We start from the raw sequence: 25517 nt of genomic DNA on the forward strand, positions 1-25517 counted from the left end.
CTAGCTTTACTTGGTACAAGCACAAAGACTTGCTTGTCATCTCAATTCAATATAAATTTCAATTTCAGTTAGCTTTATTGGCATGTAACAACAACATTGCCAAAGTATCATATATACAACATAAGAACAATGTGTTTGTGTTTTAAAAAAAGAGAAAAAAAAGAAATATAAAAAATGTTTATAAAATAAATAAATAAAACAGTGTAAAGTGTGTGTGTGTGTGTGTGTGTGTGTGTGTGTGTGTGTGTGTGTGTGTTAAAAAATAAATATATATTAAAAATAAAATAAATAAAACTCTCCAACATCAGTCCAACTAGTTACCTACCGTGTGTATCTTTTTTTTGTATTATTCTTTACACTTGTTAAAGCACTTTGTAACTTGTTTTTGAAAAGTGCTCTACAAATAAGGATTATAGATGTAAGAAGCAACAGTGGGCTCAATTCAGTATGTGATCTTAAAACCTTAACATATTTTCTTGTGAAATCTCAATATATTAATTTGCGAAGAAATGTTATTATTATTTATTTCTCTAATTCCTAGCATGTGTATTATAAATATCTAGATACAAACAGAGCTAGAGGTCAAAACAGGCATGAAACTGAGCCAAGCTCTAAGGGCCAAATTTTAACCTAAACTGACCCAACGTTATATGCAGTTTCATCTTTCTTACAAATAAAAATAACTGACCTTGGAACGGCCAAAATATTGACCTCCACAGACTAGGGCACTGTGGCTAACCAGAACAAAACACAAGTGGTTTACAAAACAGTACAGGTACAATACAGTCCAGTGGTAATGAATTACAATTGCAGCAGAAATCATCAGCCTTAACATTTTGTCAATATCATGCTCAACTTCCTTATGCAAGCATAATCATAGTTCATTTAAGGTCATATGGTTCTATAATAAAGAATCTTCATTCAGTAGGCATTTTTAAAAGAATCCCTTTTACAAAGCTGTGCTTTATCCATTTTATCTATTAATGACTGTTGTAATAATATAACGCGTAACACTGGGCTAGTTTTGCTGTTTCTTTCTCTTTCCCTGCTGGGCACTGCATGTCCTACTTGCAACGTATCACACAGACACAGATTGTTGGAGCAGCCAGAGAGAGAGAGAGAGAACTATTTCTTATTAAATTACATTTGAAAATAACCAAAACCAAACAAAGCCTGAAGCTGTATGAAATGAGATGGTCTAAATTTGACCTCAAACCCGATAATTTGTCATTGTACATTGGGTAACAGAATGGCATACTGTGAAAATTCTGATGGTGGGAATAAGAACTCTCTACTTGCAGCATTATCTTAGTCTATCTTCACACTTAGAGTTGAATATTAAGAAATTGACACATATCTACTATACGTAATTTGCTTATGCGTTAGAGCTGTCATTAAATCCATATGTAACACGTCAGCACTCATCAGTTACTGTGTGTAACGGCTTGGATGACGCACAGCTCCCTGCACTGTGCCATTTTGGCCGACAGCGTCCCCAACTATGAAACCAGTTTCCTCTAGTGTCCTATAGTGGTCTTGTGGTAAGTGAATCGTGTATTTCTGTGGTGAGTGACAGTATATTACTTCTATTACTCTTACCATCCCAGACAGTCTTCGGGGGCCTCTGCTAGTTAGGTAATGACTCCTTTAGGTTTCCTCTAATTGATACCAGTACGTCCTGGGGTATAAATCAGCAAGGCAGTGGTCAGATAACGGCTGCCAGGGAGAAACCGACACGGTAAATCATTGTCTCCAATCTTATCTAATCTTACCCAAGTGTTTGCCAGAGATGTATTTCACTTTGGGAAGATTTCCGTCCACCCTGTTCCCCACCACCCACTTGGTTCCTTGAGTGTCATAGGTTAGCCTGAGGAAGATGTGCTTGTGTGCACTGGTTTGCAGGCAAGTCTACTCTGAGATCATGGGATGTAGGTTTGTGTGATCAAAGTTAATTCAGGATTATTTTTTACAGCAATGTGACACACAGTCGGTGCATTATTTTAACTCACTCAATCACACATTGACTAAACCCCCTGGATTAAATTTTGACACCTTCAAACTGATCACATACATTGTCTGTGTGTACTAGTGTGTATGAGTTTTTGGTGTTTGTGAAAAATATTTGTACATTTGCATGTTTATTTCCTGTGTGTGTTTCCTGTGTTTCCTGTTTGTGTTTAGAGAAGGTGCTTCTTTCTTCGGTGACAATGCATCAGCTGTCACTAGGTTATAGACTGTTTTTACTGTAGAGTATGTTTCTGTTGAAATGGTGTCTCTACATACAGTACATAGATCCAGAGTATTTTGCAGTGATATCTCAGATACATAAGGAAGACACACAGTGTGTTTGAAGGTACTGCTCTGCAGTTACTAGCAGTCATAATTTGTGTGGAGGGCACTTCTGTCTTTTCCATTTATTAAGACTAACTGGTGGAAACACGAAAATATGCAAGTATATAATTTACTATTTATGTTATTGTGAAAGTATGAACTCACAGTTACACCTAAAGTATAAAAATGTGTGTCTGTCTGTGGGTGTGTGTGCTATTGCCATTTTCATATGCAAGAATCCGTTTCAATCAGCTTCATCTGAGACAGTTTTCTAAACCCCAAAAGTGTAAAGTGTAGCTACCTCAAATACCCCAAAACAACAGCTGTCCATTCTGTCTGTCTGTGTGTGTGTTTGTGTGTAAGTGAGTGTGGATGTCTTTCCATATGGGACAACCACATAGTTCAACGTGGCATTAACACAATATCCTTGTTCATCCCCTTGCCATGTTATTCTGTATGGTTTCCGTGAAAGGTCTTCTTATTTCTTATCTCAAGCTCTTTCTCTTTCTCCCATTCTCTCTGTCTCCCATTGTCTCTTGCTTTTTGTAGTTTTACTCATCATTTGTAAATATGTTACATACCAGGGACGCTGCTAGACATAAAGCTCCACATAAATTTTTAAATTTATGATTTTGATTTTGTTTTGATTGAAGTGCATGATATGTGGCGTACCAGCTTCCCTTGCTTAGCCCATTAATGTTGGCACTGACGTGTCAGAAAGGGCTTTGAACGGAGAATGCGCACACATACCATATGTCACCACCTAAGAAAAAGTCTGCTATGGGGCCCTCCTACCTGACTTGTGAGCCTTGTAAACAATTAGCCATTGCTGCACAGTCACACCTGACACTGCAGTCCTTTAAAACAGTCTGTCTCTGTAATAAGCCTGATTGAAAACCTCATTTAGAAAAGTGGACTGCTGATATAAATGGACCTCTGTGCACTAACTCAGTCCTCATAAAGTCTGTTAAGGCTGATGCTGGCAATACAGCTCTGGCTGTGCTGGTACTGGCTGAGGCTGCCTATATTCCACCTTGGTCATCTGGACTGGGTCTGTGCTAGTTAGTACTTGCTTATGATCCAGCATCTACTTTACTGACAAATTTAAGCATAGCCCCTGTTATAGAGCTAGATTTTTTTATGAGCTGCATCAGGCCCTTTCAAAATGGTTCCCCAGGTTTCCTTTGATACATTTTCAAAGGTAAAATACTATTTATATAACTTGACTGAATGAGTGATGCTTATTATTTACTGTGAGATGTGCATCCATATATCCCAGTCTGCTTATCAACAATTTAATATTCAATGTAAATCCCACGCATATGTGGTTATTTTGTTTCCGTGCTGCAGTTTAAAAACATCATTGTCTGCGTTTATTACACATAATAAATAGTTCTATTTCACTTTAATATTGTTCAGTCACAGTCTGGCAAGCAACCAAGACAGAAACAGACCGAGAAGTGCTGCCCATCTGGGTTAGCAAGACTGACAGAGAGAGATTCACTGTAGCTGCACTGCTCACATCAGACTTTCAGAGGAGAGAACACAAGTTTACCTGACTGCTGTTCCCAAAAGTCACTCTCTTGGAGTTATTTTCTCTTCTTGTGGACAGAAGGTACCTTGTTGTGCTCAGGGACACAATGGAAGTCTCACACCAAAGGCAAGCATCTTATCTATGCGCCATCAACACTGACACGTAGTTTCATATTGTTAATGTGCCGTTTCACATTAACCAGTAGTTTTATTTTGAAAGTGTAACTGGACGTTGCAAATATACTGCTGCTAACTTGACTGGACATTGCGGATGTTGCCAATTGTTGCTAACTTGACCGTGGAGCCCTGCGTCCAAAAACGATGCCTAGGGGTCTTGGCAATTTAAATACTGGGGCACAACACATGGATACAGGGGCATGTGCCCCAGTAAAAAGGGTCTATGTTACATACTCACAAACAGGTACCGCCCGCCTCATCCTCTAATACTTTCCCAGCTCTTTTTTTCCCCTTAACATTCCCTCCGCTCCTCCCTGCTTATGGCAGTACTTCACAGCTCTGCAGTGTAATGTCTTTGGGCTGTCTGCTGACACATCTCTGGAGAAAAACCTACAGAGCGGTAATATGGTCATACAGGGCAAAAGCAGGGATGGAGAGAGCCTGGTGAAATGTGCCTCTGACTATTATTCAGCGTGGATGGAAGAATGGAGTTAGAGATGAAGAAAGAAAGGGATTCCCCCAGTCATTAAAACCACTCCCAATTAGGGTGATTATTAAGAGTGCTGGCTGCTTTTGCTGGCTTGAACACCAGGATGCTGCGGTCAACTGGGCTTTAAATGACGCATGGTGAGACAGGAGAGAATGCTTTGATACACATCGTGTGTGCGTGTGTGTGTGTGTGTGTTTCCACTTGTTCACCTGGCTGTGCATGATTATGCGTCTGAATTTACATGCATATGTTCGTATGCGTTTGGCTTTATTTTTCTGTATGTGCTGTTATGTATTGTGTCTTCATTTATACGTGTGTGTGTATATGAAAGACTCTCCATTTAACAAGCCAGTCAGGGAGTTCCCTTGTGCTGTCTAATAAATCCTAGCCATGAAAATAAACCCAATGTCCACAGTTCAGTAAGTAATCTCTAACAGCTCTCTCTGCACTGCAACACCAGAAGATATTACCAGGTAAACCTGCCAAATGAGAGAAATGAGTCATCCCGGTATAATATTTCCCCCAGAATGAGGGGAGAGAGAAGCCCTCTTTCATTTGAACCCCCATTGTGTTATTGGGCTCTAATGTTGAATAAGATGTTCCTTGTGTGTCATATCTTCATCATATCATAGCTCACTCTCTGGTTCTGTGTCTCACACTCTCTCCCTCCCTCCATGTCCATATCTGTTTGTCTCCTCATTCATCACCTCCTCCCCCACTCCCTTCATGTGGCTTTCCATCTCTTCCATCACTCCTGTTTTACCCCGAGTGAACCCCAAGCACGATGGAGTCAAAGTCTTTCCTCAGAGTCCTGAAATATAAATAGGGAAAGCCATATTTGTGAAGCTGTGGTATAAGGTGTTCATCCTCAGGAAATAACAAAGCAATAGTTAAGACATGAAGATGTAGACTTGTTTTTTGACCATTAGTTTACTCGTGTCATAAACTTTAACTTTTGGGTGTTATCCCTTGATGTGTTTTAGAGATACCAGTGTTTAGATCACTGTTACATTATTGCTGTTTTCTATGTGACAACCAAACAAAAGTCCCTCTTTATTCTGTGCCACTGTTGAAATTTTAAAGGTCAGATAATTAAATAATAGGAACTGTAATACATAAGTTATAGTTAGGGACTTAAACAGGTGTGTCACTGCGTTCTTCTACTTTCCCAGACTTACAGCCAAGCAGAGTTAAGTGAGAATTTCTAGAGTTAAAAGGCATGTTTAAAGAGCCGCTTCCCAGGGCATTATTAGTCATCTAGGGTTGAGGTTTCCAAATGGGCTGTTGCTGCTGTAGCTCTAACTGACCAGATCAGCCCTCCCATGTCAACGAGTAGTAGAAGGGATTTCAGTCCACTGATTAATGGGACCAAAAGACCAAGTTCAGCCTGTGACCACAGTGACACATCACTGTTTTAATGGAAAGGACAGAGAAGGCTGTCCTTATTAAGTTGGGGCTTTTGCTACTTGCTTCTTTCAGGATGAGTGGGTGTTTGGCTCCTTTGTCTGGATCCCATCAGTGTTCTCACTGTCATCACGTCTGCTAAACCTTTTAATTCACCAAATCGAAAAAAAAATGCTGAGTTTTAACTAGGGCTGAACGATTAATCGTTTTCAAATCGAAATTGCGATTTGAAAGAACGCGATTAGCTAATCTTGAAGACAGCGATTAAAATGTAGGTTAATTATACAGCGCAGCTGGCCGTTTTAAACAGTCACGCAGAGACAAACTCATTCTGTTGTCATGTTTGTGTGACGGACCTTCTCACCAATCACAAGCTCCATGCGCCTCCTGTTACGGTCCTACTCACCAATCAGAGCGAGCACAGGGCGTGTACATTTTACAACAACAAATGAAACTACAGAAAAACGTGGGATCACGGAGCTAGCTGAACCGACACAGGCAGCAGCTGTGGTTTTGTCCGGCGTCAACTCCCACTGAAGTGTTTCAGCAGCGGAGCGTTTAGCCTGCAAAGGGTGTTTTCTTTTGAAAATCTACCAGATTCTCTGTGCCATTCTGTGTCTAACTTCCTGCCTGGGTCATTTCTCTGTGCAGCTTGACGCGGCTTCCGTCAAAAACAGGCTGGCAGTGAATATTGAACTTTAGCAAAAACTTCAATTAAAAAAATCGCAAATTGAATCATAATCACAATATCTGGCAGAACAATTGCGATTAGATTTTTTCCCCAAATTATTCAGCCCTAGTTTGAACTTGAATCTATACATGTTCAGACTGGTGTAACCATGACCCCAGAACTCCTCTGTTCAAGGAGACTCACAGGAGTCACAATTATCGTACTTTTTAGCCTCAAACCCAAATATTGAAAATTTAAAAGTCAGTAAAGGCAGGGATATAAAATATGCACATAATTATTTAACAGGGAAATTCATGCTCTTCTCTTTCAGATGGCCAAATGATTATTTTAGTAACATTTAATGAGGATGATAGTTTGGAGGCCAGTCATGTGGTTGATAATTGTACTAATGTTTTGCTGCTTTAGTATCAAATGGCCAGACTTTGAACTAAAACACAGAGCATTCGTGCAACTGAATTTTGAGGTTGAACTGTTTGTGTTTCAGTTTCATCTGGCTTAGCTGCACTTGTATCAGTGAACTGTATTTTTTTATACCTAATTAGAGATATCAGTATTTCACTTGGAAACTAGTATTTATTTTAGACATTTTCCCATCTATTTAAACCCTCTTTCTTCCAGTGTGTAATCAGTGAATTCGTGACCTTATCCCCAAACCACTTTGTAGAGAGAGTATCACTAAGATTTTTTGGACGTCATTTACCTTCCATTGTCCCTCTGCCATTCATTGTTCTGTCCTTCTGTCTTCGTAGATGCAGTTCAGGCTGCGTCTGTGCAGCTAGAGCTTCAAGACATGCTGGTGAGAACAGGGCTGAAGGACCGAAGCCGTCTCCTGCTGGGGCCATTCTCCTGCAGCACCTCTTTGGAGGCTCGGTGGTGTCGGCACAGTGGCAGCCCTGGATCTGAGCCGGGCCCCCCTAAACTGCTGCTGGACATGAAGGGAGGACTACTGCAGGTTTGTATACCCATGATATTAATTCCGCATCCTCAATCACAAGATTTATCACCCAGCACAGCTACAGATTATCAGTCAGGGTCTGATTAGCACATCTTCACCTGGTTAAGAATTGAGTGTCTTGCTCAAGGACACTTTAACCCGAGGTTGTGAACCAGGCTCTTCCAGTTGTAGAATAGCCTCAAATCACGGGGCGATTCTGCTGCCTGTTTAAATGGCATTTGGTTTCCAAATTAACCTTTACAGTATTCATAAGCTGACACCCACACACAGAGCTCATCACACTCCACTTAAGTTTACTGTTCCTTTTCAACCCTGCTGTGGCTTCTGTCCTATTTGCAGTTGAACTGATGACAGGAATTGCATGCTGTGATGCCACTGTAGATTCGAGTCACATCTGCTGGTTAAGTGGTGGAATATTATAAGGCTATTTTTGGGTGGTGGGGTTTATCTTGCGTGAGCATTTTTTCCTGTGAGAAGTTACATAATGTCCACTCTGAAAAAGCCCTTTCCAATGTGACTAACTGAACGCATTATTACTAATGTATTATTCCAGATTACTTATTCAGGGGGAACCCCCTACCCCTCCCCCAGTTTCAATGGTTCCCTTAATGCTTTTGTTGCGTGCCCATTAACAGAAACATGACTCGCAACTCAACACTTAATACGTAACCATACATTTCCCTCTGTAAATATTGCCGTTTGTGGTGTTTTAATCAAGTGCTGTACAAAAACCACTGGAATTCCTTCCGATTCCTTCTTCTCGTGCTCTCTTTCCAAAAACCTTAGGAAAAAAAATCCCCAAATTTTCCTGTTTTTAGAGTTTAGTCATAACCCACCCTTGCAAGTTAGTGAGTAGCGGCGAGCAGGCAGGCAGCTCCATGTGTGAAGAGTTTTTGACTCAGAGATTCCTGGTTCTTAGTCCAAACCCCAGGCAGACCCGCTGTGATGGTGCACGGGAAGGGGAATGCCATGGGTAAGTAAGGAGCATGTAAGGTTGTGTTGGGTAATGTTAGAAAGAATGTGAAGGGTAGATGACGAGAGTAACCCTGACTGCTTCTCTTCCTGTTTTGGAAAAGAATGTTAAATAATGGTCAACACAGGTATTTTTATGCATCGGCTGTGAGTCTGTGTCACTGTCTGGCTTTTTTCTTATCACAGCATTTTTTTTTTTTTAACTTTGTTTCTTTCCTTCACCTGTATCACTCATTTTTATTCAATCTCTGTACGCTACGTCTTGACTTCACTGTGTTGCCTCTGTCTTCTTTCGTTCCTCATCCCACATTCTTTACTTGCTGTTCTCTCACAACCATCTTACCGTCCTTGCTTCCATCTCAACAGGTCTTCTGGGGTCAGGAACATCTCAACTGCCTGAAGCTGGTGGAGGAGCACCTACAGGTGTACCTAAACCTCCAGAAAGATTCGGCTGATAGCTGTTCCAAGGGCAAGGCCCGCCACACCCAGCCACCTCCCTCTCCAGGCTCTCCCTCTCCTCGGACAGAGCACAGCTCAGATGACCTACGTACAGGGCATTTCCAGTACATCCAGGACTCAGGTGAAGTTTTATACAGTGCATGCTGATCTCATGCAGAGATGACAAGGGGCATATCCCAAGTGACATGATTGATGATTTTTTTATTTATCAGAGAAACAATAAATGTTCAGCAGGCAGTCATAGCAGTGGTCGCAAACAGACAAAACTGCTTTTTAAACAGCATTATACTGGTCTCCAAATAAAATTATATATTATATTATTACCTGCACATGCATTTTTCCTGATTTTTTTTTAAAAACGTTTATGGATGGAGCAGTGGGAAGCACTGGTCCCTGAATCCATGGGATGAACAGTATCCATGGTCCATCATTCATTAACTTATATTACAGAGTTTGTACTAACTAAAAAAAAGAAACTTTGTGCCAAAGTGAGATGTCACTTAAGATACACATCGCATTAAATCAAAGTCAGATCAAAGCCCTCTGTGGAAAGTAGTTTCATCGAACATGTCTGCCTGGTTCCACTCTGAGTAACATGCTGTTTATTCCCCCTCTTTGTGCTTTGTGTGTGCTGTCCTCCACGTGCACACACACAGACACACATAGGAACATTATACACAGAGGATCAAACTTCTCTCTGGCTGTAGACCAGCCGTCCACTCTGTCAGCTGTGGTTGAGTCTTTGTTTGTTGCGCTGTTCCACCAGTCTTTGATGCATTTAATATGCTGGCTGAAGCAGGAGAACGTACAGTAGTGAACTAGAAAAGAGAGCACAATCTGTCCGCAACATGTCAGAGAAAACCAGGTCCCACAGCACAGAGAACAGCAAGTGGCCCCCAGGCTTGACACAGGGATGGATGGGATTGATGGACAGAGATGGAGATGAAAGATGGATGGAAAGACGGGTATAAAGAGTCTCTGTCCCTGTCTGTCACTTTCTCTAAGTTCAAGCTAACTGGAATGAAAGCAAAACCTCATGAAAGTGTCTGTTTTTTCTTTCTTCGCTTTCATCCACGCTGTTTGCAAAAGAACAATATGCTGTCCACCTTCAAGTGGGAAATTCACCGCTTCACCTAAGGGGAAGTATTAGCCACAGACAGATTTCACTGCCCCCTGAAATGTGTTTTGTGCAAAGAGAGTCTCAAAGCAGTGAAGTTCTCTGCTTGACTGTTTTTTTCAAATAAACTTTTTTCCAAAGGACTTGAAATCCCAAACAGCAGCCACGACTTAAGTCAAACACCACTCAGACTTTAGATCCACTGTACACAGCTTTTGCAGGTGCTTGGCATGGTTCAATCAATGGCTGTTTACCCAATAGCAAAAATGTTTACTCAGCCACTTTGTTTATATACGACTTTTTACGCATACAAACATTCTGGAAGAGTGGAAACATCAGCAGTGCTCTTTTAGGAGATGTTGTTTTTTTCAGATTCTATTGTAGAAATGTTTTGTTGTGTTTTTTTTGCATTTGCCACAAAAGCTGAATTTCATAATGTGAAAAGAATAATACATTATCATGCATCCACATTCACAAGTATCTGAAAAAGTCTTTAAACAGTCTCTTGGTTAGGTGGGTTGATATGATACCAGAAGAGCGTAGCACAGTAAACTAATCTATCTAGTATCTTAGACTTTAAGAAAATCTAATGTATCTAATATGAAATCCACGGGTTCCTTCCAGTTTATCTGGTTCCAGTCAGCTGTCATGCTTTATCTTTTCTTCCTCTACTTTGTGTTTCCTTTCAACTATTCTCCTGGCCTCATTTTCTTATTCACCATATGTTTTCTGTCTTTTATATCTTCCTGTAAAGCACAGGATAAGCCTTGCTTTTAGATCATCAACAGATTAAAGTGAAGTTATGTTTGTTAATTCGTCTTTTCTTGCAGCTTCGCGAAGACTGCCAGGACCCCATGAGGTGGTGTTTTACAGCGAGACGGAGGACAGCCCAGGGGTGATGCTGTGGAGGTACCCTGAACCCCGCGTCCTTACATTCGTCAGGATAACTCCTGTCCCTTTCAACACCACAGAGGACCCTGAGATCAGCACTGCCGACCTGGGGGACATCCTGCAGGTAGAGACCGACACACTGTACATACCTCTTGATTAGAAAAAATGTTAACATGTCGTACTCCCAACACATACCACAGCTTGTGGTAAACAAACTTCCAGGTGCTCTCTCTTCTGTTTATACTCCACGATCTCTACCATTATTCTGACACTCCTTCTCAAATATAAACACACAGCATAATTTGAATAAATATGAAAACTCCAAGAAAGCAAGGAGTAGTAATGTTTAAAGGAACCACATGTTTTATCCATCACTTGAATCAGGATGTGTTGCGATCTGCTAGAGTCCTGCTATTATAAAGAAGGTGAAAGAGGCATAAACTGTGAAAAGAATCCACACATCTCTCTCACTACTCCCTGCTTGCACCTGCAATGAAAGAGAAATAAACTGTCTTAGAGTTGGGCTGTGTGCCATTATAATTCCCATGACATGAGTCATGAGAACTCCCATTCCATATGTGTTATTGAATGACAGAGACCCCTGCTGTCCCTCCAAACATGTAATACATGGTCAGACAGCTGTGAAAGTCATCTTGCATGCTCTGGTGTGAATAGCCAGGTGTCTCCAGCCTCAGATGAGGTTATAATTTGGCAGGCTGTAACAGCTACTGAGTCTACAGGGCCTCAGTAGGGGACAGGACATCCCACTTTCCTCCTATCACTCATCCTCCGTCTTTCTATCCCCCACCTCACTCTCCAGCTTAGCTTCCTTGAAGGCAACCAAAATCACGTTCTTTCGCATCCTCCTCCATCTTTTTTTCCTGGAAAAAGACTACAGTTACTGTGAGTCTTATTTTTTGACCATGCACTTAGGCAAAGTATTTTCTGGTAATATTTTATGCACAACGTCTGTTTTGTCGTCCTGTCAGTAAAGCTTAACCCAGACATGTTCTTGAACAAATAAATTGTTCCTGTTCTTTTCCTACAAATATAAAGTTTGACAGCTTGAATTAGCTATGTATGTTTAGTCAGATATAACGTATCTTCTGTTTTTATCTTTGTTTTTTAATCAGTACTATGTAGCAAAAGGTCTTCTAAAGTACACTGAAAAGCAGACGCTAAGAAGAAGGATTGTCACTTTTATGTAATAAAACCACAGATATTCTTACAACATTACATTATTACAATGGTTTGAGATTAATTTAGTAAATCCTGACAGTTTTTGTTATGTTATTACGTTATCCTGAAATAAATGACACTAGTGTTTTTTTACATTCCCAATCTATTTTAAAGACTTTTTAATTTGCCTTGGGGTTAGGTTACTTTCCCTCTTCCTTGTCTTTCTGCGTCTTTCCTCCATCTGCAGCAGAAGTTTCTCATCTCTCCATATCCTCCCTTTATCTCTGATTCTTTCTGACTCCCACAGTCATTTCACCTACAGTACAGATGTTTTCTTCTGTCTGTTTATGTCAACCGAGAGAAGAGATATTGGAAGGTGCTGCAGATGTCTGGCTTCCCTGCGAGGCTCCACAGCTGTAAATTCTGTAATGAGCAAAACTCCAAAGCCTCAAGCTGATTGGCTGCATATTGAGTTACATTAGAGAACAGAGGGGGCTGGTGTATGTAGAAAAGGGAGGGTTTGAGACAGTTAGAGACAGACTTGGAATAAGGAGAGGGTGGTTAATGCGAGTAGATTGACAGAAAGGAAGAGTGGGAAGAAAGAGAGATGAACAGCGATGGAGTGAGAAGAGGGTAAAGAAGGATAGAGATAGATGGTCACAGAGTGTCTTCTCCAGGGCTTACAGGAGTCTCTGTGTAAGAGGATCTGTGAGAAAATACACTTTCTGTAGTCCAGGGAGAGAGATGATTCTTCACCTGCTGATGAAACAAGGTCTGACAGGAGATACAACAAGCTGGCAGGCATATTCCACACAATCTGTCATACACTTGGACAGTGGTGTATCTAATGTCTAGTTGAGTGCCTGCCGTGTATGTGTGCGTGCATGCGTATTACACATCAGGAGATGTGGAACCAGTGGTTGATGAACATGTGGTTTCCACATCTTCTACTCTTCTCCTCATGTCATCTGGCATGGTCCTGTCTCTTCTGACAAGTCTGTTAAAAGGAATCAGGTGATGAGACTTCCACGGGGGAAGTGGTGAAAAGAGGAGGCTCCGAGCACCGAACTATTATTGAAACCACTTGATGAGATGCAGTGGGGTGAGATAGTCTGTCCGTAGACTAAAGCAATGGATGCACCGTATTAACATGGGAGTCATTGTCATTGACAGCTAAGAAAATTGTCTAAGCAGTTGTGCAGAATTAGTAAGCATTTATTTGAAAAAGGAATGTAACTTTGCCACTGTACCACCACAAGCCATAAATGAGTCATAGGTCGGGAGTGAGTCTTCTAATCCTACTGCTTGTGTTTCTTTGACCTCCTTGTAAATGCCCTGGCCAGGCCCTGTAGCTGACATATCTGTAATAGGACACTTAGACAGCTTTAGCAATGGGCGCGATAACAAAGGTGTTGTTGGTAACATTAATGAAAAACATCACTTACAAAGTGTATTTGTTAAACTGGTTTAAATCCATTGTTGAAAGCTACTCTGATGCACTTTGTCAACCCTGATAAAAACAGTGTCATGTAACATGGACTTTTTGAAAACAGTGATTGTAAAGTAATTTTTAAACATTGGATCTGTTTACTGATATGTTACACAGTCCTTACTTCATATTTTTGTCATTACACACAGCATTAAGCCAGTTATGTGTGAGCAGAGGGGTTGTGTTTGTGGGGGATATTTTAACAGGACCTCGCGGTCATCAGCCAAAGTCATTGTGATCCCAGATTTAATCGATTTCAGCCTCTGGCAGACAAGGATTATGCTTTCCTTTTAACCAAACTTCAGAAGTCACAATTAATTCATTTTTTATTTCTCCCAAGACCAGAAAAAGTCCAGCTACAGAGAACGGAAATGCAGCCATAAAAATCCAAAAAACAGTAATGGCTCAGTTTCTGTTCCAAAGGACTTTCATTTACTTTACATCTAGACTTTGCAGAGAGAGAGAGAAAGAGAGAGAGAGCAGGAAAGAGAAATAAGGCAGTCATTATTTCTCAGGCCTCTAAAATTACCATGTGGCCACACGGAGATGGAGGCTGATAGATTTTGAGAAATGGAAAGTGAGAGGCATAGGGAAAGAAAAAGAAATAAGGAGAAAAGAGAGAGTGATATTTAGCATTGAGCTGTCTTGTCATTTCTCTTTATCGTTTGGTCAGTAATGTTTTTTTTTTCAATTTAGTGCTATTTACCAGCAGGTGGAGGGTGAAAAGGATTGTGTGAGGTGAATAAAATAAAAGTGGGCTTTTTCTCCATCTCCTCATTCGATTAGTCCTCTTCTTCTTTCTCTTCTCCCTCCTTTTGTCACACTCCCCCCTCCTCCAGTCCTTTGCTCTCCCTGTCTCCACCCTGCTGAATAGATGAGATGGGGGGTGCAGGGGTGTCTTGCTCTGAGCCATTCTGTTCGCTTGTCCCCAGAGTAGATCATATTAACATTTTATAAAATCAAGATTTCCTGCATTTAAATAGTTGTGGTTTCCCAACTGGTTCCAGTATCTCGAAGGGGGAATTCAAACCTCATTCCATTACTCAAAGTCAAATTGCAGCCTGCACTGTTTTTACATACAGAAGAAGGGGAGCGATGTCAGAGTGATTCGGGGGGGCAGCTGAAAAAAACAACAGATCCCTTGCAAAACATCCACAGGTTCCCACCTGTAGAGGGCCTAAGTGATGAAGGGATAGAAGGGGAGAGGAAGGTGACTCATTCTCACCTTCTTACCGCCGTGTGGTCCAGTTCTCTGAATCATAAGCAGGTGTCCTTAGTTCTCTTTTTCCATCCCTCATGTTCGTCTTCCCCTCCTCCTGCCCCCTCTGTGGGGTTCTGATGCCTGAGAAACAGGGAGTAAACACAGGAGCTATGATTCAGCCTGACCCCAGCTCAGGGGAGCAGCAGGAGGAGATACAGTTTGTTTAAGTACAGAGCAACAAATTGAGTTCAGCCTCAGCATAAAGACCAACAAATGTAACACATTCTGTTCTGATACACATTCACATATGCCTTTTACCAATGCTAGCTTTCTTCGATATGCAAATGTATAACTTGATCTTGTATAACTGATCATGCACACACTGTTTTTTTGCCCAAATTGAGTTTTTCAGACAAACATCACACCATCTGCTCCCCTGCTGTTGCTGTCATGCATGACACTGTGGGGCAACCTTTCATGTACCAGCAGGGCTCTGTACTGCCATCAAGGCCCTGCTGGCCTGTGACCGATATCCTAAAACCTCCGTGGCCTGAGATGAACCCGCCAACCTACAGCCATAACTGTGGCTGCAGCTGTTGTTACTGGTGTTGCTGTGTGAAGCACAGGTCCACCATCGGCTTCACATCCAAGGCACACCCCTTTTTATTGATGCACACCTTTTCTCCAATTAAAAAAAATAAGCAACCTTTAGTAGGGAGTTAGAACCTGAGGGGAGTCAGTGGGGTATTTCACTTCAGAGCGACACATTGAACCAAAAAGAGTGTATTTTAGCCAAGATAACTATTATTTTAGTGGGACAGCGCTCAAGCAGACCTGCATTAGTCACAGCTAATGCACTATAAAAATAAAAGACTGTCCATGTACTTAATTTGATCTGGAGTTTTTACACCTCATCCACCAAAACTCCAGTCCCCCTTTTTAAAAGTTTGGCATTACAGAGGAAAAACAAAAAAAGTTCTCAGCATGGGCTTATTCCTGATTTTCCACACTGATTAATGTTAATGTATATTAGCCCACCTGAGACAGCATAGCGGGAGTCATTTTCAGAACAATTTTCATTACATCTCCTGAGTAAACATTTGCTCAAGCCGATGTCAATTCAATTTGTCTGCTGGCTGATAAGAGGTAGCTAGCAGTGGAATTTTTAGACATATAGGCATCAGTGAAATAACAGAAGACCTAATAGCAATGTTGATATTGTTAAAAATGCAATGGCAGACAAGCCTGTGGATGTCAGCAGCCACAGTCTCAGAGGGAGCTATGGGAGTCTTCAGTTGCAGAGACATATTTGAACTTCAGCGGTGATCACACCTGGGTTGATCATGGAAATTGAAATAATTTCTGTCTGTTGTGTATTAGCTTTAGTTTGCCTGCCTTTGGTTAACCTTTTGAGAGAATGTAATTGGTCAATCAGTCCGAGAAAAGTACATCCATGCAGAATAGTAGTTTTAGAAACAGTATTGGGTGACAGGGATGGACGACAGGGAAGGCCTGTATATACTCAATGCTGCCAACAGTCAGATTTAAATATATCTATAAATTGTTCTGAATATTTAAACTAATGGAAAAGTCTTCTACTTAGCTTTCTGGGTGTTTGAACCACCACCAAAATGGAACATTGACTCAAAAATTAAGAGAAGACATTTAAGATAACCCTAGGTCTAGCTGCCAGGCTTACATTGTCTAGTTCTTGAAGAAAACACAGATTGGACCCATCTAGCCAAGGGAATGTCAACTATTCAGAGTTACATGTTGTTTATCAGATAGGGTACACACACAATCAGGCAGCGGAAACCTACACTGCCCAGGCTATCAACCACTCACATACACACGCACACCTGTGTATACACATATGTATACACACATATTGTCTTTCATACGTACAGTTATACATAGTCCTTCTCTTGGACACATATACACAATCCATTTGACATATACACAGGTGCCTTCTCCTCCAAAAAGCCAGTGCCAGACATCCAACTCTACATAGCTAAGAAATGTATTTCACTTTTTCCATCATCCCTGCAAGCATTTTTGAACTGGTTATCGATTTCATCTCCGCTCTCCTCCAAGGCCATGGCTACAAGTCAAAGGGAACATGACGCAAATTCAACCATGCAAATGTATTCCACTGTACCATATATGTACCTCGCATATTCATTCCTGTATGCCGTCATGTGTATAGAATATCACAGGTGGAAAAAAAACACCCTCTGTGTTTTAGCAACGCAGTTCTGGGAATTCTCTGTGGAGATTCAGTGAGTTTCCGCTCCGGTGGCTCAGTGCTGGGGTTGCGGGTGCACCCCTCTGTCAGGTACAATTATGAGAAGTTGATTCCAGGAAAACCTGTGTGGCATTTCACACATGATGTAAGCTACGGTTACCTCATGCAACATTGCAGCCCAACACGTATGAATGCACGGACACATACACAAACATTTTGTGAAAACATTGCTTTCCACATACACACACACCCCAACTTGTTTCATAAGTTTGTCCGGGGATCTCTGTACCTCCTGTAAACAACTGGATTGACATACACACAAGACAAATGCATTGGCTCACCCATACACACACACACACACACACACACACACACTCATGTTACACTACCTGGCATCCTTCAGGTGTGCTGCTAAGAGCTCCCTGCCACCACTGATCCATCAGTAGCTGAGTTGTGCAGGTGGTCAAGGGAACCTGAGAGCTTGGTTTAGTTCACACAGGAGCACCAAACACATTTATGCTAATTTTGGCATAATGTGAGAGGAATGAATGGAACCCTACCAGTCATCACATAATGTGAGAACACTCACATAACCTGATTCTTATTCAGTGTGAGAAACAGCTCCAGGACTTCAATGCTAATGGCTGCCTTGTAGCGCAGAGTTGCCCGGTGTTTAGTTATGCTGTGGTCATGCACTGTTGTTATGGAGATGAACCTGTCATCTTGCTGAGTTGGTGGTCTGTGGTCAAAGTGTTTTTTCCAACTAGACAAGAAATTAAAGATTGGTTTGTCTGAAGTGAGTAAAGTTTAAGGTTGTAACACAGATGCCATAAAAATCACTTGTTCATCCTTTATCCAAGGCAGGGATTCCCTATGTCTTGAAAGGGTCAGTAAAGTATCAATGTTTGATGATTAGCAGACGACTGCAGTTGCTTAATACTTTATGTGTGACTGGGGGATCCACATGACCAAAGTAGTACCTGTTGTGCAATAATAAAGCCTTACAGTAATCCTACTGCTGATGAGTAATCAGGGTTACTTTGAGGGAGGGGTAACAAAAGTCTGTTTGTTTGGACTTGAGCCTCAACTTAAAGTGATGAACAACTGAGGGATACAATAGTAACACACCACTGGTGTCCATCTGTGGGGGATATAAAAACACTCAGTAAAATGCTGTCATCTGATGAGTCAAAGTCACTGCCTTAAGAAAGGAAAATCTGATCCATTAGTAGTAAACAGTGTAATTTCTACAGAAAAAAAACATACATAAATACATCATCTGGCATGTTGCTGATGAGTATTTGGATGTATGTAACAGCAACAATAACAATTTGAGTTAGGGTTTCAGTAGGAAATGTGTTTCAGTAGTTGCAGAGCTCAAGGGAACCCAAAGGGATGCAGAGAAGCACATTGGTTATGCAGTGTCTTTGGGTCTTCATAAAGTCTCCAAGAAAGACATTCCTTCACACTTCCTCCAAGCTCTCTAGGGGAGAAAACAAATATCTGTGATCATTTTTTGTCTGTGTTCAATGGTTGTCAGTAGACGGCTGTATGGAAAATAGGAGGGAAGGAAGAAATAATGATGATAGACCTTTTTGCTGTGATTCCATCCAACTAAATACCGGAATATAGCCATTATTGACTGGTGAGGGGAGGTGTGTGATATTGAATGAGGATTTGTATCAGCAATTTGACATCCTGTGGACAGCACATTGTCCATCCTTCTACGGTGTTTGCTCAGCAAATTAATGTACTGCACTACAATAAACTGCAATACTTTTTAGAATTATATTTTCTCTTTGTTGTATTCCTTATAGGTACTTTACTTTTTTGCGTACGAAAAACAAATTGTTTTTGTGATTTATGATGTGTCAATTCTTATAATGAATAGTTAGTGTCTGGGCAGGGTAGTTGCTTGGCGTTAAGGGAGCTGCTGTCCCCTAAAACAGACAGAGAGGATGCATAAAAGCCTAAATAAAATACATATTTGTTTACATATGTAACTGTGTGCTGTGTCTTCCCTTCCAGGTACCGTGCAGCCTGGAGTACTGGGACGAGCTCCAGCAAGCCTTTGTTCCATACCGGGAATTCAGCCTTTCAGAGAGCAGTGCCTGCCTGCTGCAGCTGCCCAGCCTCAACCTCACTGACCAGCAGAAGGAGCTGGTGGCCTCAGACCTGTGGAGGATAGTGCTCAATAATAACGGAGAGGGAGGAGATGAACAGAGGTAAGAGTACCGTAGGTGTGTGTGTGTTGTGTTGCCTTTGCACACTAGCTTGTATATGAGTGAGCGTGTGTATGCCTGCATATAGATACGTGTGCGGATCTACAGCATGTGTGCCGTCCAGGGTTAGGGAAAGCAGAGAGATAGCGCACCCAGGCCGCCAAGCACAAAGAGCTAGCAATGTGTCCCTCGCCTCACATCTGGTGTGCAGGAGCAGGGAGCGGGCTTGGAAGGCGTTCAGATCGGCCTAATGAGATTTCCCAGCACACCAAGTGCCTGTCAGGGCCCATCCGGATTCCTTCCTGCTTACCTTGAGTGTATCTAATCGAGGGGAAGCGAGAGGAGTAAAGGCCCCTTTGGGTTGGCTCATAAGTTCCTAGGCCTGGCCTGGGTTGGGCCGGGTTGAGTTGGAATGGGATGGGTAGAGTGGTTCTGCCAAGCACTGTAACACCTCAAAGAGCATGTTTTTACTCCCTTCTTCTCGCAGCCACTGTTTCTTCTCCTCATCTCTCTCCTGTCTAACCCGGCATCCTGTTACATCTTCTGTGCTTCACCCATTTTTAATTAATTCTCATCCCTTCCTCGTCTTAATTTACTCTCTACACTCTCACCCCTTTTTACTTGCTCTTGGGATTTAGGGAACTTTTAGTGGAAGAGAATTGCCAAGCCCACATTCTGTGTGGCTTAGAGAGCTCCAGAGGAGCAGAAAGGGAGGAATAAGAAAACATGTAAGAGAAGAAACAGAGAAAAAACTACCAGATACCAGATACAGTGTAAAGCAAAATATACATCTGTGTTTCATTACAATCATACTCCAAACACTACATTTCCTTTATGTTTAAATTATTTGTCTTTTTTGATCAAAATTGATTCCCCTTTCGTTACTCACTCGTTTCATCTGCCTTACTTTAGTTTCCACAGAAAAATAACTTGGCTGCCCTGCCAACTGGAAGTAATGAAAATTGTCAACATATGATGCTTATCTTTTTAAGGAGCACTCTGCTGCACCAGCATTTTTTAGGTCTTGAACGTTTCCTGCTGGAGTTTTTATGGTGGATCATGGTAGCAGCAAATTACAGAGCAAATGGTCATTCACTTCAATTACCTTCCATTCAACATCATCAACCATGACATGCAATTAATGTCCATAGAGAGGTTCTCCTGGAAACTGCGGCAGTAATAATGTACCTAAACTCACAGTCTCGGACAGCGAGGAGGCTCTCTCCACATCGTTGTCTCTTTTCATTCCTTTTTGTCTGAACATCTGTAGATTTCTGACAAGGATGTCACACAATTTGTAACTCGCTGGGCAAGAAACAAAAGCATTCAGCTACAAATAAGAATCAGATTATTTTAATTAGGGAGCAGAGTCTTTCGGGCCATTATTCCACAGCTGTGCCTATGCTTTTGATATTACAAAACAAAGTTTGATAGAAAATCAATAACCTTTTGCTAGTTTTTCCCTTTGTGTTGAATCACAGTCGTACGTTAGTTATTTTTCTCCATTTTTATTTCCCTGTGAAATAATTCAATGTTCAAAGAGAACCTTCACTTAGTATTTTTCTTTATCTCAATGTACTTTTAGGGCCTGATTTACTAAATGTTTGCGTGAGTAAAAACGTGTGCAAACTTGATATCACCAGCAAATTAACACGTAAGCTGATCTACTAACGGTGTGCATGCAGAATGACGTCTTTAAAAAGTGCAAGATAGCACCTGTTGTTCATTTAGTACTTTTGCCTTAATGAATATGCAATTTGGGGCGTTTCAATTTTATTGTGCAAAGTAGTGGGAGGGTAACATGCAAGTACATTTATTTACTACGCGCAATGTGATCTACCAAGCCTAAAAGCAATTTAATGTGAGTGCAAAAGCATCTGTATTTAATACGTTTGAAAAGAAGGTGCAAACCGCCAAATGCTGCGCAGAGATGTTAGATGATATGATAATATTATTCTATATCCAATGTATTGAAATACAATTATTTTATTTATTCGATGAACTATATGAATTGAATTGGCAATACTGTTGTATTAACATTCATGCCAATAAAGCAAATTTCGTTTTGACCTGACTTCTTTTCTTCGTGAGAGGAAAGTATTTAGAAAGTTGCGTGGCGCTGCGGAGAGCCCCCAGCTGTAGTAGTGCATGAATCACGTGTAAAATTCATTCAGCCAGAGGGAACGATCACCAACTGTTCATAGCGTGCCCGTCGTAATAGTGACACAACCCATTGTAGGTATCGGAGAGGGAATGGGGCGTTGGGGCGTACAGAGCCAGGGACAGGAGATTGCGGAGCGACCGGGCACGGTGCGGACAGTCGGTGATTGTTCCCTATGGCCGGATGAAGAACGATCTACTGGCATTTCCTCGAATCTAGGTCATTCCAGCATACTGTAGCTGTTTCTGCTTGGTTTCCCAAAGCAGTTTTTCAGGTGTGCTGTCCCAAGTACTTAGTGCAATCTTAGGCAGGATGGGCAAGTACAGACGATTTCGCTGAACGAAACAAACCAGGGTTTTTACGCAGTGGCTGCTTTCCCTCCCCATTTTCCATAGCGGAAACTATTAAAACACTCAAAACCCTCATTTAAATTCTGCCACCTCCATTGTGTTTGCACCTGTTGACATCTATGCAATAATTCTTAGTAAATCGTAAATACATGCAGTATTTTAGAATGCACACGCAGTTTAGTACTCTTTATTCGGGATGTTAGTAAATCGGGTGTTAGTGGGGGTTTTTACAGTCAGAAATACAACTTAATCTGTCTGCTGTATCTCCTCTTCCCTCCAGTTCTGATAGCGATTGTGGGTCCCAGCTACCCTGCGATCAGCTGGTATCTCCAATAGCGTTGGCAGCCTGCACCCGGGTGGACTCCTGCTTTGCACCCTGGTTTGTCCCCTCCCTGGGTGTGTCACTACAACTAGCACAGCTGGATGTTCACCTCTGCCACCACCTAGAACAGCTGGGCACAGGTAGGATACAGGACACACAGTCACAAAGAGTATTGGGTTTATTAGGAGGGATTGTGGTCTAGCTGTTAGACAAAGTGGCTTCAAATTTTGTATAGATCTTATTTGTGGGGAAAACAAGTTCTTCTTATGGTAGCAGCAAATACAGAGAGACTGGTCATTTACTTTAATTACCTTACATTCAACTTCAACAAGAGTTAATGTTCATTAAGTAGTAATCTGCATCTGTTAATATTTTCTATTTGATTATCTCGGTTCACTGATGATCCAACACATTTTTACTCAATGTCATTGAACTGTGTCTGACCTCTTGTGTGGCGCACACATGGATTACTTTTGTTTTTGGAACTATTTCTTTAATTTCTGTTTGAGTTAAATTGTCTCAAACCCATAGTTCCAGATGGCAAGATGATTTATCAATGTTCTGATCAAATATGTCTCACAGTCTCTAAATTCGGATGCTGTCTCATTCCCCCAGTTCCATCTAGACAACTTCGTCCCTTCCTGCCAGACAAGAAGTTACCTCAAGAGCAGGAGTTCATGGTGGTCAGTGCTCGGGAGCCACGGGTCTTCCTGCGCCAGTGGAGCAATGGACCGCTTCATTGCCAGGATTTCAGCTTTTCCACCCAGCTAGACTGCAAGCTGCTAGAGTACCGAAACCTAACACACCTTCAGCTGCTCCAGCCTTGTGTACTACAGGTAAAGGTGTTATTGTAAACAGCTCAGCTATTTTAATTGGATTTATGTCTATCGAGATACTTTGATTCAAAACATTGATCAGGAAATGTGAAAAAAAGCTAATTTAGAATTGAATTTCTTGTTTGTTTCAGGGCCAGGCTGCAGCCACCTGCTACCCCCAGAGTACTACTTTGGATGTGGATGTGTTTGTGGACCCGGTGTTTGTCAACATCAGCCAGTATGCCATCCACACTGTGGACACTGCCCTGCGCAGCTGGCAACAGGTAACACAGAGTGTAGGCTGAAGGGACTGCAACACACTTTATATTTGACCCCACTCCAAAGAATATAAAAAAGTATAAGTTCAAATCAGACACATTGTTAATGAGAGCTTATTGATATTGATTTCAGAGCTTAGGAATAACGTAGCATGAAGCTGTTTTTTAGTGTCTTTTTTTCCCATTTTTCCCACAATTACAGCTAATGTCAGAAGCCATTGATTTAGATTAAAATGTCCAAAGGCAATCTCCAGGCAGCCTTTTACTGCTGTGTGGGAAGTGCATTTGAAGTAACCACAGTAATCATTTATATGGTCACTTAGTTTGTTTTAAGTATTGAGGGACAACTTGTTCACTTGTACATGTAAATACTGGGATAAATTCAGACATTTAGGGTAACAAGAGATTTACCCTGTTGTTTAATTGCTAGCACTTGCATATACTGTAACTATTATATTTGGAGCCAGGGGCTAGTAAATCCATAGACGAGATGCCTAAAAAATGTATGTACATTTAGAGAATATGCTGAAAGATTGTCTTTTGTCCCAGATGGAGTATCAGCTAAGCAAACTCACAACAAAGTGGATTTCATGAGAATGGTTTCGGGTGTGTGCCAGTGGTAATAAAATTTGCAGGATGGAACTGCCTTTCAGTTTGCTGTAAACTCTGACTAAGAGGCTACAGTGTGTCTGTTTTTGGGCTTCTAGTCCTATGGTCCTCGTCATCTCTCGGTTCTCAGCCCTCAGCACTGCGTCTGGTAGCCAGCATTTTTGTGTGTGAAGTGATGCCCATGAAAACACGGTAAAACTTGAGTGGTGACACCTGCCAAGACTTCATATGGCCCTACTCCTCCACCCACTTGTCTACTGCGCGCGCACACACACACACACACACACACACACACACACACCCTGGCCTCTGGCTTTGTATGCCCTATCATGGCTCTTCTCAGCTCAGCTGTGCTGACTCATATACTGGCCTCTGGAGACGTGAAGTAGTCTCATGGTTTTACATGCAAACAGACTCTCACTGCCAGGTGAGAGAAATAATAGCTTGTGTTTTTTAGGAACAGCTGTGGACTTTTACCTGTGGAAAATAAAATTAAACAAGCTGTATAGAAAATCTACTATAAAATGATTGTTCTGGCTAGCGGTTTTATACCTTTGTTTTCACCCAGTGGCATCATTGACTCATGAAACGCTCTTAATTGACCGCATTGGATGATGGGTCATAATTGACCCTTGGCTTCATCATTGCATCATGTAGCGCATGTTAGTGAATGTTCCCCATTTCTGCTGGTTAATTTAGCCATAAATTGACTTTAGAGCATTGGTGGTGTTGTAATGAATAGTCATGTTGCAGCTTTACTGGAGTGTTTTGGACATGTTGGTATCCATGGTGGACTTTACCCTACATGCCAAGCATGATTTGTGAGGTTATTAGTTGGTTGTATGCTCTTAGCCAAAGTCTTTCCGATACTGATTGGGTGATATGTTTGGCTTTTTGACTGCCATCTTTGCCCAGAGTCTCAAAATAGAGGCATACGAAGCTCACACATACAAATGCACACAGGATACCCTTCTTCACTTGTGCACACTACACAATCATGCCTTTTTAAGACAGATGTACACTCAGTCAAACACAAACCCTGAACGCTGCATTTACATGTCCACTGGTATGGGATTGATTCATATAATGATCAAGACTGCTGTATTGTCTTGATTGGGCTAAACAGCAGCAGTCTTGTAACTTGTACAGAACCTTTTAACTACCTCCAGCCTTCACCACTTTGCTGAACACAAGGGAAAAACACACCATAATTATAAGGCAAATGTGCTGCATGTGGGTATGGTAGTAAGGGGTAGAGAGAGGTCAAGTATAAAAGGCTGGTTCGTTAAAAAAATGCTCTCTCAGATATTCGGTCCACTTCAGAGAAAGTTGTGAACACTTCGATCGTGGAATTTTGTTTCCTTTTTTGGGGTTTTCACTAAATCAAAATCTTGTACATGGTGAGAAACCCTCGTAAGCGTGTGATTAAGCACAAGCTGTCTGATGGTGTGGTGCCACTATAGGGATGGATGTAAAGGGCGCCCAGTTAAGCTAAAATGTATCTTTGATCTGATAGAGGCTTACATTCCAGACACACTAATGCACACATTGTCCATGCATAGAAGAACTTGATCCTAATTGAAAATGTAATCAGAAGCAGTTGGAAATGTTAACATGCTCTGTCCC

At 41.5% G+C, this 25517-nt stretch overlaps 1 protein-coding gene across 3 annotated transcripts in view; it reads left to right on the top strand.

Moving 5' to 3' along the window:
• Positions 1–25517, top strand: part of LOC119898078 (vacuolar protein sorting-associated protein 13B-like) — a 323319-nt gene that overhangs the window by 246355 nt on the left and 51447 nt on the right. For all 3 annotated transcript variants that reach the window (XM_038712226.1, XM_038712228.1, XM_038712227.1), the window contains 7 exons: positions 7376–7578; positions 8920–9133; positions 10960–11144; positions 19163–19359; positions 22148–22329; positions 22805–23025; positions 23157–23288. In XM_038712226.1, the coding sequence (XP_038568154.1) occupies positions 7376–7578; positions 8920–9133; positions 10960–11144; positions 19163–19359; positions 22148–22329; positions 22805–23025; positions 23157–23288 (1334 nt within the window). The remainder of the gene's footprint in view (positions 1–7375; positions 7579–8919; positions 9134–10959; positions 11145–19162; positions 19360–22147; positions 22330–22804; positions 23026–23156; positions 23289–25517) is intronic.

The sequence above is a fragment of the Micropterus salmoides genome, unplaced genomic scaffold (assembly GCF_014851395.1).
Source record: "Micropterus salmoides isolate LMB-PRFRI ecotype aquatic unplaced genomic scaffold, ASM1485139v1 Ms_hic_scaffold_11, whole genome shotgun sequence".
NCBI lineage: Eukaryota > Metazoa > Chordata > Actinopteri > Centrarchiformes > Centrarchidae > Micropterus > Micropterus salmoides.